Source organism: Impatiens glandulifera, chromosome 5 (genome assembly GCF_907164915.1).
Source record: "Impatiens glandulifera chromosome 5, dImpGla2.1, whole genome shotgun sequence".
Classification (NCBI taxonomy): Eukaryota; Viridiplantae; Streptophyta; class Magnoliopsida; order Ericales; family Balsaminaceae; genus Impatiens; species Impatiens glandulifera.
Window position 1 is genome coordinate 2,873,575 of NC_061866.1, and position 20,675 is coordinate 2,894,249.

At 27.7% G+C, this 20,675-nt stretch overlaps 2 protein-coding genes across 2 annotated transcripts; both read left to right on the top strand.

The window, feature by feature from the left end:
* Positions 1-913: 913 nt before the first annotated feature.
* On the top strand, positions 914-3,201 carry LOC124938623 (protein BUD31 homolog 1). The gene is made up of 4 exons (XM_047479095.1): positions 914-1,088; positions 2,108-2,209; positions 2,417-2,604; positions 2,812-3,201. Exons 2-4 carry the CDS (start codon positions 2,116-2,118, stop codon positions 2,965-2,967), a joined length of 438 nt encoding a protein of 145 aa, XP_047335051.1. The 5' UTR covers positions 914-1,088; positions 2,108-2,115; the 3' UTR covers positions 2,968-3,201.
* A 5,829-nt stretch (positions 3,202-9,030) lies between these two features.
* On the top strand, positions 9,031-20,336 carry LOC124937848 (ABC transporter G family member 34-like). Its single transcript, XM_047478178.1, has 22 exons — positions 9,031-9,035; positions 9,377-9,446; positions 12,915-13,273; positions 14,467-14,587; positions 14,678-14,766; positions 14,885-14,969; positions 15,045-15,335; positions 15,437-15,527; positions 15,949-16,852; positions 16,934-17,094; positions 17,195-17,298; positions 17,380-17,545; positions 17,628-17,696; positions 17,764-17,867; positions 17,941-18,273; positions 18,369-18,659; positions 18,735-18,818; positions 18,904-19,037; positions 19,117-19,344; positions 19,444-19,615; positions 19,726-19,980; positions 20,067-20,336. The coding sequence occupies exons 1-22, from the start codon at positions 9,031-9,033 to the stop codon at positions 20,334-20,336; spliced, it is 4,386 nt and encodes a 1,461-aa protein (XP_047334134.1).
* The last annotated feature ends 339 nt before the right edge of the window (positions 20,337-20,675 follow it).

Genomic DNA, 20,675 nt, shown 5'->3' on the forward strand with positions numbered 1-20,675 from the left:
CCCACTTTTGAGATTTTTGTAATGAAATGATTAAAAAAAAATCAATTTTGCTTATACTAAAATTAATTTAAAATAACTTAAAAGAGAAATAAGAAAAAAATATAATATGATTTTCTCTATCTCATAAATGACCAAATTTTAATGTTGTTTAATTATATATATATATATATATATATTATTTAGGAATTTATTACTATCTATCAAATAATAATGAGTTCATTTCAACTTAATACGTTTTAAATTAGAATTAAACTTGTGCGTTTTTGATATTTTAGATACAATAATATTTTTTTTCAAGGAGAACTAGAATGACATCCACAACCATTATTTCGCTTTTAATCAAAATACTTTTAGATAAAATCGAACCCGTAACAGGTATAAATTAAAATTATTATTACAACTAAATAAATTTAATAAATATGCAAGAATATTGGTATCATTTTTTTTAATCTATAAATCTTTATTATTCAGTGTTTGGTGGACTTAATTTACATAAAAGAAGACAAATGTTTAGTTGTTTGTATCACTAATGTGACCACAATTTAAAAACCAATAATGTAACTCAAATTATAAGAGTTGTTTTTAAATGGGTAAAGTGTAACGAGATTCTCACTTTAAAATGTCTTTTAAGTGAAGTAATATTATGATTTTGAGACTCATGTTAGCATTCTCCAATGAAAAAACAAAATAAAATTCAAAACTCTATTATTGTTATTTTTATTATGAAGATATTTTATTTTAATAGTAATAATAAACTAATAATAATGAAAATTGACAATAAGAACATATCTTTGAATTTTGAGAATAGGCCCATCAAAATCTCAATTCCCACAGCCCATCTCTAAAAGCCACCTTTTTTTTATTTTACTTTATTTTCTCTTCAGAATATATTCGTTCGTGCCTTTTCCTTCTCGAACAGACTAGACCTATCTTCTTCACTCTCAGGCCAGATCCACGCCAATCGTACACACGAAACTCGATAGTACGACTCAATACTCAGGAATCGGTCCTCAACCTGACAACGTGATCTCCGTCCAGTGGTTCAGACGAATCAGCCATCGTCCAGACTCATAGACTCCAGCTTTCAGGTACCATTTTGATCTGTTTACCACTACCACTGAGTTTCTGGGCGTCCTTCATTGTTTTTCTGATTGATTTCTGAATCTTTTAGTGCATTAGTCTCATAGTCTGATAATCTGTTAGGTTAGTAATTTGTTTACCTAGTTAGGTTGCTTTATTTTCTAAGAAGGCTAAAAAAAAATCAGCCTTTAACTTGCACAATCTCATCCTATTATAATTCATCAACCCCAGAGTTATATGTGATCTATTTGCTTTTATGTACCTCTCTTTAAGTTTTAAGGGTTGTGAAACTGAAAACATCAAATAAGCCCTAATATTGAGCTAAAAAATTCATGTATAGGTGCTTTATAAACCTGAATTAAGAGGAAATTATTAGTATTTAGAAGTGGGTATATTGAACTTGGCACGCCCCAATTAGATGATGTTGCCTTAAAGTCAGTTTTTCATAAAGATGTAGTTATTTCATAATGGTGTGAAAATATAGATTATTTGCTTTAAGCATGTGTTTCTGTCTTTAATATAATCAATTTGAACTTTGTTTCAAATGACTACTCTAGTTTGTTCTTTCTAAGCTTGTTTGGACCTAGAGTCAAATGGTTATTGCTAAATGTATTTGTAGTTTGAAGCTGGGCAATGTCAATGTATGTGCTTAATCAGGACTGGTCTGGATTATATTTCCAACTTTGGGTATTCTTGTTACAGCTTGATCTGACCAGGTCCCTCATCGGTCAAATCCTCTTCATCACAAGGGAATTTGCTAAGCAGTCAAGCTGAAGTGAAATACTATGATGAATCATATCTCTGAGCTATGTTTGAAATGATAGTTAGAATTGTTAATCATGTTAACTTGTTAGTATATTCCTAGGAACATAAAAAATCAAATTCTAAAGCATGTGGCCAAGTGTAGTACCACCACTACTGTAGCTGGAGATTTTTTTTCCCGACAAGTTACGCTAAAGAGAGTATTAGTACCTATTAATAGTCACATCACCTCAGTTTTCTACCTTGGTTTGTGCTTGTACTGCAGTTGGAACAATGCCTAAGGTGAAGACCAACCGTGTGAAATACCCTGAAGGTTGGGAGCTGATAGAACCTACTCTCAATGAACTGCAAGGGAAGATGAGAGAAGGTTTATATTTCACCTTGTTATTCCTCAATATTCATTTCAATTTTCTCTTTCTTTTGAGATAGTTTCCAAAAATTGCAATGTATGAATACATGCAAACTATTAACAATGAATTATGAAGAAGCTAAAACAATTCCTCTCCTTCAATTACCGGTTGATTTTTTGTTTTATATCATGTAATAATATTTTCATTTTCTTGTGTTTGCTCAGCTGAGAATGATTCACATGATGGTAAAAGAAAGTGTGAGATGCTGTGGCCCATTTTCAAAATCGCTCATCAGAAGAGTCGTTATGTTTTCGATCTCTTTTACCGTAGGAAGGAAATATCAAAAGAATTGTTCGAGTTCTGTTTGGATCAAGGCTATGCTGATCGCAATTTAATTGCTAAGTGGAAGAAGGTCACTCTTGCACTTCCCTTGAGAATATTATTTTTCACCATGCAACCCTATTTCGAAACACTTATTTATCTGAAGTCAGATGAGTCAGTTTCCAAATGCAATTTCATCTGGATCCACATCCCGAATGAGAAATATGACAGTAGTTTTTTTGTTGCTAAAATGTTAAGAGACCTGATTAAATGACTTATATATATATTCTTATTGCAGCCTGGATATGAAAGACTTTGTTGTCTGAGATGCATGCAACCTCGAGACCACAACTTCCAAACAACATGTGTTTGCAGAGTCCCGAAGCATCTGAGGGAGGAGAAGGTGATAGAATGTGTGCATTGTGGCTGTAAAGGTTGTGCCAGTGGAGATTGATCTCGTGTTTTCTTAGCAACTGGAGTAGTGCAAAACTCCATTTTAGTTGTAAGATGAATCAAATCATATGCATTAATCATGAAGCTGAATGTTTAAAACTATCAGAGTTGCAACAGTTATGCAGTTGTGTTTTGTATGCAAAGATTCCAACTAGACCATATAAAAATCCATTGCTTTTCTACGACAATATGTGGATTTTTTGAAATTGTAGTCAACAAATATTTTTGTTTTGTTTTACTACTAGTCTGATCCAAATCTGTCTAACTCGTTCGAGTTCGCGAGATACCTCAAGCTCTGCTGAGTAAATATGTAACATAGACCTGATTTATTTTATTCCTTTTCTTATAGAAAATATTTTAACTGAAAAAGAGCACTAGGGTTATGATAACAAAATATTTGAGTTTGATAAATAGTCTTGAAAGATAAAATAATTTGGTTTTTATTTTGATTAGTAGTCTTTCTGATTTTTACATTTGATTTATATTTACAATGTAGATATTCAGTCTTTCTTTTTCTTAACACATATTATAAATAATCATTTTATGATTGTTATATTATAATAATTTAATAACTAATAATTTTTAAATAATAATTTTGATACATAAATTTTTTTTATATATAATAATACAAGTTTGTTAATATATTAATTATTTATTCATTTCTATAATGATCAATTATTTTTATTCATTTATATTTAGATGAATTATTTTTATTTTAAATATAAAAATAAATAAATTTTAATATTAGTAATTTAATAATAATATATATAAATTTGTTTTTATTTAAATTGTTACAATAGTATAAACTCTCAAGTCTCAATTTTACAAGTTTACCTTATATGAGTACACCATAAATTTTAACTATGCACTATCTGTGTTTTAAAAATGTTGCATTTATTCAATTATAAACATTTTTTTATATAATTAAAAATTTATGGTTCAAGTTCAATGCTCAATAGGATAGTTCAGGTAATGTTTATGAAATTAAAATTATAAATAAATTAAATGAAAATATTTTAAATTTTAAAATAATATAATTTTCATTTTGTGTCTTAAATTGTTTAGATAAAAACCTTAAATAACACTCAAATTACAGATCCAAATCAAATTATAGATTCACTATTCTACAAATTCATCAGTTTTTGGTTTAATGTTTATTTGTAAAAGAAAAAACTACTTTAGGTAGAAGAACAATGTTGCAGAAGATGGGAAGTAGAATAGAAAGATTGAGGATTCTTGATATTGTCATAAATTTAAAAATTATAACATTTTAATCTTTATTATTTTTGAAATATTTAAATGAATTATTCCTGCTGTTTTCCCCATATTTTTATAAATTTATTATTAATCTTAAAAATTTTAAATTATTAATTTTCATTTTTAAGTTAGTTTGGTTTATAACTTTATCATTAACTAAATTAAAATATTTAATAAGCATAACATAATATTTGTGAAAATTTGAAAAATAACTGTAAATTAAATCTTCAAAATTTTAAATGTTATTTTTCATTTTTTAAGTTTGTTTGATTTTATAACTTTAAAATTACTTATTTTGTTAACTAAATTAAAATATTTAATATGCATAAAATAATATTTGAAAATTTAAAAAATAACGTATCCTAAATTTAATACATACAAGTCATCAAATTTAATGCATAAACGGCATCCTAAATAATTAATCGGGTGTTTTAAATCCTACACATCTTTATACATATTTGATTGGGTTGTCACATTTAAGCTATAATTATCCTCCTTCTTCCAACCATTTTATTTTCGTAATAAATCTGTCTTATAGGGGAACAAATAGCACATAATTTTAATTAATTAAATATAAATTAAGAATAAATACTGTATGTTTATTTTTGTAAAATCTGAATTAAGAAAAATTTATTAAATTTATATATATTAAAATAATAATATTTATACGTAAAAGTTTGTTTAATACTGATTAATGAGATATTTATTTTTTATTTATATATAATTTAATTTTTATTAATAATCCATTTTAAAATAATATTGATTAAAGATAAAATGAATAAAATTTTATTTTATTTAGTATATTTTATTTTCCTGATATTTATAATTTAATATTTTTAAAATTAATTTATAAATTTAATATTAATAATGATTAATATAAAATAATTTTATTTATTATAATTTAAAAATATATTATTTAAATTTTATAAAATTTGTTTTTATTATTATAATTATTATTAAATATTTAAAAATTAATATTACCAATACTATAGCTAGAGTCATTGTTGCAGTTGGAGCAATTTCTTCCAGTTATTGTTCCCAACACTGGAGTTTAGTTATATACAACACAATAATTTTTTTCTAACATAATTTTTTGTTTCATTTTTCTAAAATTTTAAAAAAAAAATAAAAGAAAATGCATATATATAACCAACATAAAAAAAAAATCAAAACCTTTTAAAAATATATATAATTAATTATTTATTATAAATCAAATTTTGTTTATATGATTTCCCTATATTTTTTTTTCTTCTAGTTAGAGACTCAGACCCTATAAAAAAAAGTAATAAATTATATTTATATTTTAATATTATTTATATTTTTCATTGTTAATCAGATTAGTTAATTTTTCTGAGTTATTATTATTTAATATAGTAGATAAAAAAAAAGTATAAATAGAAGTGATAAAGAATTCGTCTTTTTAATGGGGGTGCTTATAACCAAATTTAAACAGTGTGTCGTGCCATGTCATAACTTATTTTAATTTTAATAATAAATTTGAAAAAACTAAAAATTAATTTGTTTCAAGTGTTTTAATAATTGATGAGTTATTCAAATTTTAATTATGTTAATGGATTTTGTTGGTGATAATAATCAATGATACGTACCATGATGGATATAGTAACAAATAATAAAATAAATGGGCTCTAGTGGAGTAAAAATATTTAAACAAAAGATATAAAATTGTGATAATAATATATACTTAATCCTAAATATAAACAACTAATTATGTGATAATAATATATAAAATTAATAAAAATTGAATTATAATTAGAAAATACTCAAAATTGTGATTTAAGCTTAATGTTTTCTCAATCATATATTCAAGTTAAAGTATTACTTATATATCACTCAAAATTTACATTACCAAGATAATATATCATACTTTACCAAATTTATTTACAAAAATATAGCAAATAAATATTATTTATGCTGACATTTTAATCAAATGAATTGAGGAGGATCTTACAAAAATATTATGATTTAGAAACAAATAAAATGAGATTTTTATTGTTTCACCGAAGGTCAGGATTCCTAAGATAGTACAAGTGTCTAAAAATATTGAAAAGTAACATTTAATACAAAAGATGTAAACATTTGTATTGTTAGTAACATTTTATAAATGAATAAAACATCAAAATAAAATTTATAACTGTATTGTTAATAATAAAAATAGAAAAATAAACAATTAAACTGTAAATTGATATAAATCATATATAATAGTATCATCTGACAATAATTAAACAGTAAATCTATATAATCATATATAATAGTATTACACATGATCAGATAATTTAAAATATCAAAATCATTACCAATAATCTCAAATTTACAAGAAACATTTAAATCATGAAAATGATTTCAAGTTAATCAAATAAATTCCAAAACTAAGGAATTCTTGTTAAAATAAAATGATACAAATGTTGTGAAAGAATTAAAATAAAATGAAAGTTTTTAGGGTTGATTTGAAAACTTTGAAGGTAAAATTGACCCTTAAAAGATGCTAAGACAAAAATAAGTTAGAAATTTGAATTTTGGATCAATTTACTCTAGACTAGATCATCACTGGCTATGTATTTATCAATAACTCATAGCTATATGTTACATTCTACTACTAATATATTTATCACTGGCTTTTTAGTTTGTTTCTAAATTTTTTTTATGTAAATCTAAACAAACTTCAACGATATATTATAAAGATCATGTCAGATAGCGGACGGTCAATAAAGACAACGTTCAAATCCAAGATAACGACATACATTTTCGGATGTTGGCTTCTTGTTGCCTTCGGTGGAATGATGTTCGGTTATGACATTGGAATCTTAGGTAATTCCTTATTTATTTTATTTGTTGGTGTGTTTTGTTGTTCATCCTATAAAGTTAGACTAATATTGTGTATGTTTATTTGAGAGTATGTTTGTTTGGTAGTTGAAATGTTAGTTGAATCAGATAAGACAATGGTGGCCCATTTATGTGTTGATATTTTTGTATTTAGTCAAATTATTTGAGTATTTAGAATTAAATTTTTATTATTAAATACTTATTTAATTGATTTTTTTAAAACATGTAATGAATAATATAATATTTTGATAATAGAAATTTATAATTTTAATCTTTCTCTATTATAATATATTAAAAAATTAATAAAAATTAAAATACTAAAAACATTTGTAATATATTACTGACACATATTTATTCCTTACTAGCTTTAATTTATGTGTCAATAAACCTTTTTATCTATCGACCATATTTATCCCTTATCAACACACATTTATGTGTCGGTAAACCATTTACTGACGAATATTTTATCCTTTACAGACACAAATTTATGTGTCGACTCTATTTTTTTAATACTAATTTATGTACTTGTAAAATTTTTAGTGGCACATATATACATATATACGCCGAAAAACTTTTTTCTTTTTGTGTCGGTAAAAGTCTTTTTTGTTGTAGTGTCATCCGATCGCAGCCAAACACGGATCCAAAAAAAATAGATGCATCTATGGTAAGAAATGTGTTACATGTATTGGATTGTTTCACTGTTTGGATTGTTTTTCCTTTTTCAACATTCTCTTCTTCATTGTTACGTTGATAATTAAATTGTAAGTCGTATTATTTTATGAGCATAAAAGGGACCAAAATTGATATAATTGGTAATAGTTGAATTGCCCATATTAATTTATCAAAATAAATAAATTTTAATGCAAGGGAAAATAGTGACAAATACGTCAGATATTTCTCAAACCACCGTCATTAAGAGCTTTCTTTGGTCGAATAGCGATGAAAACCAGTTCCAATTATTTTTTTTAGTCAAATTCATTATTATTTTTAAATGGTTCATGTATATTAAAAATAATAATATCGTTTAAGCACAACGACAAAACATAAAATGAGAAAAAATAAAAATAATATAACCACATTACCCAATAGATTATCGAATTCGTAGAAAATATCATAATAATATTATTATAAATCATTATGCTCGTAATTAAAGGTTCGACGATTCCACCGATTTTTCAGAACGAATTTTAGAAAGTGCCATAATAATATCATTATAAATTAATACGTATCGGACGGTTACCATTATTAAAAGTTCGACGATTTCTTTTAACCAGATAATCTATCAGAAAATAATTAGAATGATAACCCAAATATATAGACCTACAATATTAATTGCATCAATCCAAATTTCTAAGCAACTGCTCAAAATTTCGAGCATCACCTAATAAATTCAAATAATATTCCACAAAATATTTCTGGTACTAGTCATCCCTCGAAAATATAAAAATAAGTGAGTTATGAATGATACACATTGAAGGACTATAATCATTAAAAGTTCGACTATTTTTTAGTTAGATTCATTGCTTTCTTATAATTAATAACTTTAGCTTAGATTATTTGAAATATTTTCCTATTCTCAGCAATTGGGGATTCAAAAGAAGTTATCTCATATAAAATATTGATGGGAAGAATGTTTAAGAGCTCCTTACTCACTCAATTCTTGCACCAAGGAAAGAATGATCTTTCTCTTCTAACTACTTTCGATCCCATCAACTACTATGTAGACATGCCTGGTAAACAAATAAATTTTCAAAAAAATAATCATTAAAAATTCAATTCCCACTAATAATAGAACAAGATGTCTCCAACTACTAAGAGATGTTAGTGGCAGTTTTTGCCCTGAAATTCTAACGTTAGTGGTGCTGGAAAAACAACTCTAATGGATGTTCTAGCTAGATGAAAAACAGGTGGATACATAAAAGGAAACTTCAATGTTTCTGGTTATTCAAAAAAAAAACAACGATAAATGTGGTAATACAAACGACCATATATACATATATTCCATGATCGGCTTCGAATGGACTACCAAGTTTTTATGGTTCTATTTATTTACCATTATGTGTTACATCTACATCACTATATATGGAATACGGTTTGTCGATCTACTTCACTATGCACGGAATTATGTTTGTCGCTCTGACCCCTGGCCTAACAATTCCTATCATTGTATTGGTGTCTTTCATCAGGCTATGGAACTTATTTTCAGGCTTCCTAATACCTAGACCGATACATCAAATTTCTTTTGCACTTAATAATATATATACTATCTATAATTTAGTTTTTTTAATGTTATAAATTATAATTACTTGCAGCAAATACCTATTTGGTGGAGGTGGTACTATTAGGGACCTGGGGTTCTCTAGTGGCTTGGATATTGTATGGGTTAGTGACATCTCAAGATGGCGATTTAGACTCGTTATTAGAGGAGTCCAGTGAAAGAAATAATCCAATAAAGTTGTTCCTCAAATCTACGTTCGGTTATGAATATAACTTCCTACCCATGCATAGTTGTTCATGTTGTATGGGTTGTGTTATTTTCTCTAGTATTTGCATGTGGAATCAAATACCTCAACTTCCAAAGGAGGTAGAACAACAATATCATGAGTCTTGTTGATTAGGTCCATACAATGGACAATGCTTAAATTGCATTTTTTTTTTATTTATTGAGAATGAGATAGTATTACAATAATGTATGGCTCTTTTGATGCTTCGAGGTGGACTTATGAATAATGTGTAGCAGGTTGCGCTGATTTTCATTTCTCCGTAGAGAAAGTTTATTAATAAAAGTCACATATACTTACTTTTCTAAGGTGGAGTTTCAATTCTAATATCTGAAATAATTTATCTACTTGTTAAAAATAAAATAATTATTGGTAATTATGTTCTTATATTATCTCACTTCATATCACATAGCAAGTTTGTGCCCAATTTTGAGCAAACTATCTATAGAAACAACATGACACATGCATGTTCTTCCCTTGTCCTTTTGCTAGCTAGAGGACTTTAGTTTTCCTTACCATGAAATATTTATTTGGGAGATTTTGACAACGATATTTCATGTTTGTCTCTTCGTTACTTGATTCTCGTAAAACAAAACATCAAAATCTCTATTAAATTTTATCATTTTCTTTTGTATTGGAATCTAGATGACTTAGACTGCATCAAATTAAGGATCTATTTTTTTTCTAACCAAGATATGACCATTAACAATATATCGATTTAACTTTACTTTTGTTGGTTGGTTGGAGCTAAGTGGCCATAAAGAACACATTTTGCACTATGGTAGGTGTGAATATCATATTTAGGATAGGATAGTTACACAATATTTGATTCAGGAAAACACAAATCTTTTTATTTTCTATGATGACATGTAGTTTTTTGTTTTATAAAATGAAGAAGTTTTATTCATCTTCATGACTTCATTTCAAATCAAACTTGTGAATGTTACTTTCACACAAGCTTCTTCATTTTCTATGATGATATGTAGTATTTTTTTACAAAATGAAGAATATTTATTCTTCTTCATTTCAAATCAAACTCGGGAATATTAATTTCACACAAACATAATATCTTTCATGTTGGTCAGTTCTTTCATAACTATCGAGTTTGTTGAATATCTTAATGATCACAACTTCCTCATACTTTTTGATTACTTGAATTTGATCGATTATATATCCTCATTGTTGATGATCTACATAGTTTTCTTTGGAAGTCAAAGAAATATCTCACTTTTTTTTATTTATGTTTTGACTTTATTGTTTTGTTCAATTAATTCTTTTTTTATTATAATTTTCAAACTTATATTTTAAAGTATTTATCTTATAAATTTAAATAAATTATTTTAAATTAAAAGTTAATTAAATATTTTAAAAATATATTATAAAAAGACATTTACTTAAATATTTTAATAGTTACTCTAAATAGAATGTATTATAAACATAATTATATAAATTAAAATTGTTAATCTTAAAATATTTCAAAATAAGATGTAAAATATTTATTTTTAATTAATTATCATAATTAATATTTAAAAAATATTTATTTATAAGTTTAAAAATTATAATAAAATAAATTAACTTAAAATATTAAATATATATAATATTAATAATAATAATAATAATAATAATAATAATGAGTAGACATCCTTTATTTAAACACATGATATTGCAACACAAATTAAGATATAATACTAAATCATAATCCTGTAATAACTAACATAATCGATTATAGTTCTAAGATTTTCAGTTTCTAATTATTTAATAAAAATCTAATTTATGAAGAAAAAAAATCTCGAGAAAAAGTAAGACAATTTAATTTTAGAATTGATGGTTGAAAATAAATAATATTTAACGAGTTCTAAGAAAATTAATTAATAAATAATATTTTCAAGTGTTTATATATTTATCAAACTAATAATTTGATACTTTATGATGATAAATTTAAGTCAGGAAAACTTTTTGTTTGTCTTTCTTAATAAATTTAAATATATATATATATATATATATATATATATATATATATATATATATATATATATATATATCAAACTCCTTTGAAATGTATCATAAACTTTAAGGTTGAATTCTCTCATCTATTTGTTTATAATTACAATTTTACTTTCAAAAATCATTTGTAATCTTAAAAAGAACAAATGATGTAGGAAATAATAAAAAGATTTGTGTAATTTTAAAAGCAAAATAATAAATAGAAATAAAATAAAATAATATGTATAATTAGAAATATTATATAATTATGAATGAATTAAAGAATATAGTTATGGTTATATTTTTACATAATTAATGACATTCTAGAAATGATAGTTGTTTTCTATTCATACATAAACTTCTGTAACCAACTTCTATCTAAAATGTAAAACTCCATCTATTATACCTGTATAATAAAATATTTAATATATGATAACATATATAATTAAAATAAATAATAAAAAATAATTCGATTTTCGATTTTGTTTTGAGTTGAAACCCCAACTCGAAAATAAACTCGAAAATAAAACTGAAAACGTATTTGAATTCGAATTAATTTAAAATTCGATTTGAAAACTAAAAATCAAAAAATAATTCAAATTCAGTCAAAAATTCTATTTAAACCAATTAATTTATTGAATTAGTAAGGGAAGTTTGAATTTTGCATTATAAGGCCAATTTTCTTCTTTTCTTTTTCTATTTATAATACATTGTTATGTAACCTATTATTACAGCTGTTTTTAATTTATAGTTACTAAATTAAAGAGAATTCTCATTTTTAGTTTCCTGAATGATTTAATGAGATAGATTTGTCTTTCTTAATAAATTTAATTGAATATTTTGAAAATTTTATTGGTTGAAATAATTTTTTTTTTCTCATTTTCCTTATCATTTTTCCCAATTTCCAAATGTAAGATTGACTTTGACTTTGACTTTGCTTATATCATAAATTGTAAGGTTGATGATTACTCATTTATTTGAGTTTTATAATTAAAATTTACTTTCAAAAATCATTTGTAATCTTAAAAAAACAAATAATTATATAGGAAATAATAAAAAAATTTTGTGTAATCTTAAAAGCAAATAATAAATAGAAATAAAATAATATGAGTAATTAAAATTAGAAATATTATATAATTATGAATGAATTAAGAAAGTATATTTATGGTTAAATTTTACATATATAATTAATGACATTCTAGAAATGATAATTACTAGCTGTTATCTATTCATACATAAACTTCTGTAACCAACTAAACTCAATCGATTCAATTACGCCCTATATATTTCATCTCCTTGCCGTCAGATTTAACACCATTTGATTTCAAAAAATCTCCAATGCTTTTGATCGAGAATCGTTGAACAGATTACTGCAATGGCGGATGATTTAGCAAGATCTATGAGTAGTCGGCGATTGGGAAGCAGAAGGAGTTGGATTTATGAAAGTTTCAGGGAGGTATGGGAGACGCCGGAGGATATGGTCAGTAAACAGAACGTGGAGGAAGAAGAACTGGAATGGGCGGCGATCGAGAGATTACCGACTTACGATCGTCTACGGAAGGGGATGATGAAAAAAATGCTTGACGATGGAAAGATCGTTCATGAAGAGATTGATGTTACAAATCTTGGGATTCAGGAAAGGAAACAGTTGATGGAGAGTATATTCAGGATTATTGAGATCGATAACGAGAAATTTCTTCATAATTTCCGGCAGAGAATTGATCGGTAAAATTTTCATATCTTCATTCTCATAAACCCTAAACCCTATACTCATGCGTGATACTGTTGGAGGTCACTTTTCGATTTCATTATTTTAAAGTTATATTAAATAAATAATTTTAAAGTTTTTTAATGAAAAAAAAATTATTTTTAATTTATTCAATATAATTAATTTAACTAAATATAATAATTAATTTAATATATTTTCAAATTTTAATCATGAATTCTTTAATTTAATATAAATTATAAACCAAATATTTATTGTTGACTTTTAAAATCTTAGTTAAAATTTTTAAACTAGTCAAACTTTTATATTTATAATTTATTGATAATAAGATTTTACTGTTTTATTTAAAAATAAATTTATATTTTAAATATTTATTTAAATATATGAATTAATGTAATTTTTTTTTAAATATACATTTTTATAATGTCATTTACTTATTAATATTAATTGTATACTTAATTATCTATATAAATGTATAAAGTTCTATATGATGTATATATAATAATAATAATATATAACTAATATTATTTGAAAATAAATTCTTACAACAGAACAAGTGTTTGTTTGATTTTGGGATGGGTTCTAATCAAAATTCAAAATTCTTATTTTTTTTTATAATTCATAAGATTCTAACAAAAACTAAATTCTAAACAAATCATAAGTATTTGATTAATCTCATATAATTCAATATCTTGTATCAATTAGATCATTTATCATTAACTAAAAAACTTTCAATTTTTAAATTTTGTTTATATATATATATAATTATTTGTTGTCTGTTTATTCAAATAAACTCAATTTTCAATAACTAATTGGTTATTCAAAATATTCAAAGATCTAACCAGCCCTGTAACAGAACTTGAGAAAGGTGATTTGTCATGCATGGAAGCTTTTCTTTTTTGTCTAAATAATCCTCTATTCTAAATTGTTAATGTAGTGTAATTCAATGATAAAAATATTGATTTTTTAATTAGAATGTCGCTAATTTTACCAAAAAGTGCCAGTGGAACAATTTGGCCCCAACCCATATGTTTTGTTTTGATGGTTCGAGCTAGGCTAGGATCAGCTCCTTGCCCATTATACTGCAAAATATAAAGTGTTTCCAAATAGTAGCAAAGTGATGATTAGTGTAAATGTTTCATTTGAGATTCTTTTAACATTTGTTAAAAACTAAGTTAATGTCTTGGTACAGAGTGGGAATTGAGATTCCAGTAACTGAAGTTCGTTATGAGAACCTATCAATTGAAGGAGATGTTTATGTTGGAAGCAGGGCACTTCCTACACTGTTCAATGCAACCTTGAACGTTATTGAGGTAATTATGTTTACTATATTACTTTTTAAGTGTTTTTTGTCACAACTCATGAGAATGATTGAATGAATACCTTTGTTTTATTTCATACAGAGCATTCTTGAGTTGGTAAGACTTTCCCCTATGAAGAAAAGAAAAATCCAGATTCTTAAAAATGTTAGTGGCATTTTGAAGCCATCAAGGTAATAGAAATATAAAATGATGGAACTAGAGAACTTTTTTTCTTTTTTTTCTTTTTTTGATCCTTCTGAACATATTTCCTTTCATGTTTGCGATTCATAATGGGTGATTGATTCTTAGGATGACATTGCTCCTCGGCCCTCCTGGTGCAGGGAAGACAACATTGTTACTAGCTCTTGCTGGAAAGCTAGATAAGGATTTAAGGGTTGGTTTGTGTACAATCTATACTTGCTAATATCTTTTTAAAATATTTGTTTCTTAAGTGATATGCTAATTTCAGGTTTCTGGGAATATTACTTACTGTGGACAAAAACTAGATGAATTTATTCCTCAGAGAACATGTGCTTATATTAGTCAACATGATCTTCATCAAGGAGAAATGACGGTTAGAGAGACTATGGATTTCTCGGGACGTTGTTTGGGAGTTGGCCCAAGATATGACCTATTGGCTGAACTTTCAAGACGAGAGAAAGAATTAGGAATTAAACCTGATCCTGATATTGATGCATTCATGAAAGCCACAGTAATGTCAGGACAAGAAACTAGTTTAGTCACAGATTATGTTCTCAAGGTTTCTTTCACTCTATCTCCCTTAGCAATAACCATTTCCTATTTTGCATGTCTATAATTAATGTTTTATGTTTCCCATCCTTGCTATTTTGTATGAAACAGATACTTGGATTGGAAATTTGTGCGAATATTATGGTTGGTGATCAAATGAGAAGAGGCATATCAGGAGGACAAAAGAAGAGAGTCACCACTGGTATGTTTTTCATGTGATTTTGTACAATGAATTTGAGTTATTTTTTTATCACTAGAAAGGATTTAGCAAGTGAAAAATTCCTTATTTTTCTTTTTGAAAGGTAGGTAGAGGTGTCTTAGTTTATTAAATGATTATCTGTCTTTTCTTCAGTTTCTACTCTATAAATTGCAGAATGCTACAATCAATTTTCATATTTGTTCTTCAGAATACTCTAGCATTTTTGTTTCAGATCTTATAGACAATTACATTAAAACAACATTTTAGGATCTTTGAGTAAAAATTCTTATATTTGGCTGTCACAATTTTATAACTCTCGTCCATAAAGAAATATAGAGAATGGACAATAAAATAGGAGATTATCTATATTGGTTGTTTATAGTCTTAATCTCAAGATGTACATTTTTGGTTTGACTTGTTGCAGGAGAGATGTTGGTTGGACCAGCAAAAGTTATTCTAATGGATGAGATATCAAATGGATTGGATAGCTCCACAACTTTTCAAATTATCAAACTCATGAAGCAAATGGTACATATCATGGATGTAACTATGGCTATCTCCCTTCTGCAGCCTGCACCCGAGACATACGAACTCTTTGATGACATTATTTTAATCTCCGAAGGTGAAATTATCTATCAAGGACCACGAGAAAATGTTCTCGAGTTCTTTGAGTACATGGGTTTTAAATGTCCTCAAAGGAAAGGAGTGGCAGACTTTCTCCAAGAGGTCACATCCAAGAAAGATCAAGAACAATACTGGTTCAATCGGGAAAGTCAATCTTATAGATATATCTCTGATTCAGAATTCGTAGCTGGTTTCCATGCATTCCGCCTTGGCCAACAGTTAGCAGATGAAATTAGCGTTCCTTATGATAAATCTAGAGCTCACCCAGCAGCATTAGTCAAACAACAGTATGGTATATCTAAGAAGGAGCTTTTTAAGGCTTGTTTTGATAGGGAACTGCTATTGATAAAGAGGAATAGTTTTATCTATGTATTCAAGATTGTTCAGATAACAATTATGTCATTACTAACCATGACGGTTTTCTGGAGGTCTACCATGCATTATGGGAAATTGGAGAATGGAGGAAAATATTTTGGAGCTCTCTTTTTCAGTCTTATCAATATAATGTTTAATGGGACGGCAGAACTGATGCTGACTGTTTTGAGGCTACCCGTGTTTTATAAACAAAGAGATCACTTGTTTTTTCCACCATGGGCTTTTGCCTTGCCAATTTGGATCTTTAGGATTCCTTTGTCAATCATGGAATCACTAATATGGATTGTTTTAACCTATTACACAATTGGGTTTGCTCCATCTCCAAGCAGGTAATTAATTAAATGTTTTTTTTTTTTCTACAAGTATACGGTGGAATGGATTAATTATTAACAAATCCTTATTTGTGCTAGATTCTTTAAGCAATTCTTGGCATTCTTTGGCGTACACCAAATGGCACTGTCCCTTTACCGTTTTATTGGTGCAGTGGGAAGAACACAAGTCATCTCAAATACACTCGGGACATTTGCCTTGTTATTGGTATTTCTTCTTGGAGGTTTTATAGTTTCAAAGAGTAAGCTAGCTAGACATATCTTTGATCTCCTTCACTAATTCACTAACAAGACAATGTACTTTGATTATTGATTAGCTTTTTATAAAATTGTATTCTACAGATGACATTAAACCTTTTATGATATGGGGGTACTATATTTCTCCTATGATGTATGGTCAAAATGCTATTGTCCTGAATGAATTTCTAGACAAGAGATGGGATGTTGTAAGTTTTATCTTACAAATGTTTTATTTTAATCTTTTTCGTTTTGTTTAAAAGTTTTCTGTTTGCTCTTGTATCATGTAGCCAAACACTGATCCCAGAATTGATGCACCTACGGTAGGAAAAGCGTTACTCAAGTCAAGAGGCTTCTACACGCAGGAATACATGTATTGGGTTTGTGTTGCTGCACTCTTTGGATTTTCTGTCTTCTTCAACATTCTCTTCATTGTAGCCTTGACATATTTAAACCGTAAGTCATCTTATCTTAGTCAAATTCATGGTTTCTTATGAATAACTTTAGCTTAGATTATGGGTGCATATTCTTTTCTCAGCAATTGGGGATTCTAAAGCTGTTATCTCAGACGAAGATAATGATGAGAAAAAGAATTCTTCATCTGAAGGTTTGTATATTTTATTTTCATTTGAATGCCAGTCTTCTGTATTCATGCATTTTGAATTCATTCTCAGTTTCTGGAGCTGTAGATCATGCAAGAAGAAAAGGAATGATCTTGCCATTTCAACCACTGTCCCTTGTTTTCGATCACATCAACTACTATGTAGACATGCCCGCGGTAAACAATATTAAATTTTCAAAAAACTAAATCATTAAAAAATCAATTCCCAATTATAATAGTATGTTATCAGGAAATGAAAAGTCAAGGGGCTCAAGAAGATCGTCTCCAACTACTAAGAGATGTTAGTGGCATTTTCCGCCCTGGGATGTTGACAGCTCTTGTTGGTGTTAGTGGTGCTGGAAAAACCACTCTAATGGATGTTCTAGCTGGACGAAAGACAGGTGGATACATAGAAGGAAGTATCAACGTTTCTGGTTATCCAAAAAACCAAGAAACATTTGCTCGAATCAGTGGGTACTGTGAGCAGAATGACATTCATTCACCATATGTTACAGTTTATGAATCTCTTTTATTCTCGGCTTGGCTACGCCTCTCCAATGATGTGAATGATAAAACGCGAAAGGTACATGAAGTAAACATTTTATTCTTCTTTTCTGATAATCAAATCCCATGTAACTGATAGTAATACACAAGCTTTTGTTTTGTTTTGTTATGTAGATGTTTGTGGAAGAAGTGATGGAGTTGGTTGAGCTTAATACGATAAGGAACTCTCTCGTAGGCCTCCCAGGGGTGGATGGTCTTTCAACCGAACAAAGGAAGAGATTGACAATAGCTGTTGAATTGGTCGCTAATCCATCCATCATATTCATGGATGAACCAACATCTGGACTTGATGCAAGAGCTGCAGCCATTGTCATGAGAACTGTAAGAAATACAGTCGACACAGGAAGAACCGTTGTCTGCACAATTCACCAACCAAGCATAGACATTTTCGAGGCTTTTGATGAGGTACCCATTAGTACTTTTTTTCAAAAAAAAACCCATATTTATTACTTATTCAAAAAATATAAAAAAATCTTGCAGTTACTTTTGATGAAGAGAGGAGGACAAGTCATTTATGCAGGACCTCTAGGCAACCAATCTCACAAGCTAATAGAGTATTTTGAAGTGAGTTGACAAATTATAAACCATTATTTTTGCTTAAAGAATAAATTTGTGTTTGTCAATTTTATGCTCACATAACTTATTGCAGTCTGTCGAAAGGGTTCCCAAGATTATGGAAGGTTACAATCCTGCTACATGGATGTTGGAAGTTACTTCTCCTTCTATGGAGACTCAACTCAATAAGGATTTTGCAGAGGTTTACGCGAACTCCTCCCTTTATAAGTAAGTAAAGTTATTTTTACATAAATGTATTTTTGTCATCATTATTATTTATTGTATATCTTCTCCATTCATTATCTAGGAGAAATCAAGACTTCGTTAATGAACTAAATATCCCAACACCTGGTTCCCAAGATCTTCATTTTCCAACCAAGTATTCACAATCATTCACTTCTCAGTGTCATGCTTGTTTATGGAAACAATACTTATCTTACTGGAGGAATCCACAGTATAACGCCATTCGATTTTTCTTGACAATAATTATTGGTATTTTGTTTGGCTTAGTTTTCTGGAACAAAGGGTCAAAAATGTGAGTCTCTAACTTGGTAGTTACAATAATTTCCTTTAAGTACCATAACACCAAAAGAGAATCTTATTATGAATTATTGTGATATTTCTTTGTTAAAAGGTCCAAGCAACAAGATTTGTTGAATCTTCTGGGAGCGATGTACTCTGCTATTCTTTTCTTGGGTACGACCAATGCTATAACAGTTATACCGATTGTAAATACTGAGAGGACAGTTTTTTATCGTGAAAGAGCATCTGCCATGTACTCCCCTTTTCCATATGCATTTTCTCAGGTAATTGATAATTGTGAATCATACATATATTTTGACTGATTATCATCAAAAGATAAAAAATCATTATTTGAGCCCAATTTGACATGTTGAAAAACTTTTCAAATTTGTAGGTGATTATAGAAATCATATATGTGATCATACAATCAGCCATATATGTTGTCATTATATATTCCATGATTGGCTTTGAATGGACAATTACCAAATTCTTATGGTTCTACTTCCTTACCGTTATGTGTTACACCTACTTCACCCTGTACGGAATGATGCTTGCGGCCCTGACCCCTAGCCAAGCAATTGCTTCCATTGTATCTTCATTCTTTCTCGCCTTATGGAACTTATTTTCAGGATTCCTTATACCCAAAACGGTATGTCAAATTTCTTTTTCCACAATTGTTTTTAATGATGCATGTATATTTGAATTTTGATTGTTTTACAAATTAACTACTTATAGCAAATACCTATTTGGTGGAGATGGTACTACTGGAGCAGTCCAGTGGGTTGGACTCTGTATGGGCTAGTGACATCGCAGGTTGGCGATCTAGATTCGTCACTAGAGGTGCCCGGTGAAGGAAATATTCCAATAAAGGTGTTCCTAAAATCTACGTTCGGCTATGATTATAACTTCTTACCAATAGTTGCGGTTGTTCATGTTGGTTGGGTTGTGTTATTTTCCTTAGTATTTGCCTATGGAATCAAATATCTCAACTTCCAAAGGAGATAGAGCAATAACTACCAAATTTCATGCTGAAAATGGACAAGTTTTTGATTTATCATGTGTTGAGTTAGTTGATTGGTGTTTTCATGCACTAACTAAATTGTTTTGATGGTCAATACTTGGATTGAATTTTTCTTGTTGAAATGACTTAGTATTATTATTAAATGGATGGATCATGCATGTCTTTTGAATTGTTGGGTGAGATCCTTGTTGATTTGATAAATACTTATTATATTATGAATAAGTGGATTTTGATTTCTCAAAACATTGCAAATTGGATTATAGTGTTATTTTATAACTCAAACTTCAATAACTCAATTTATTTAATCATTAATAAATTTAGTA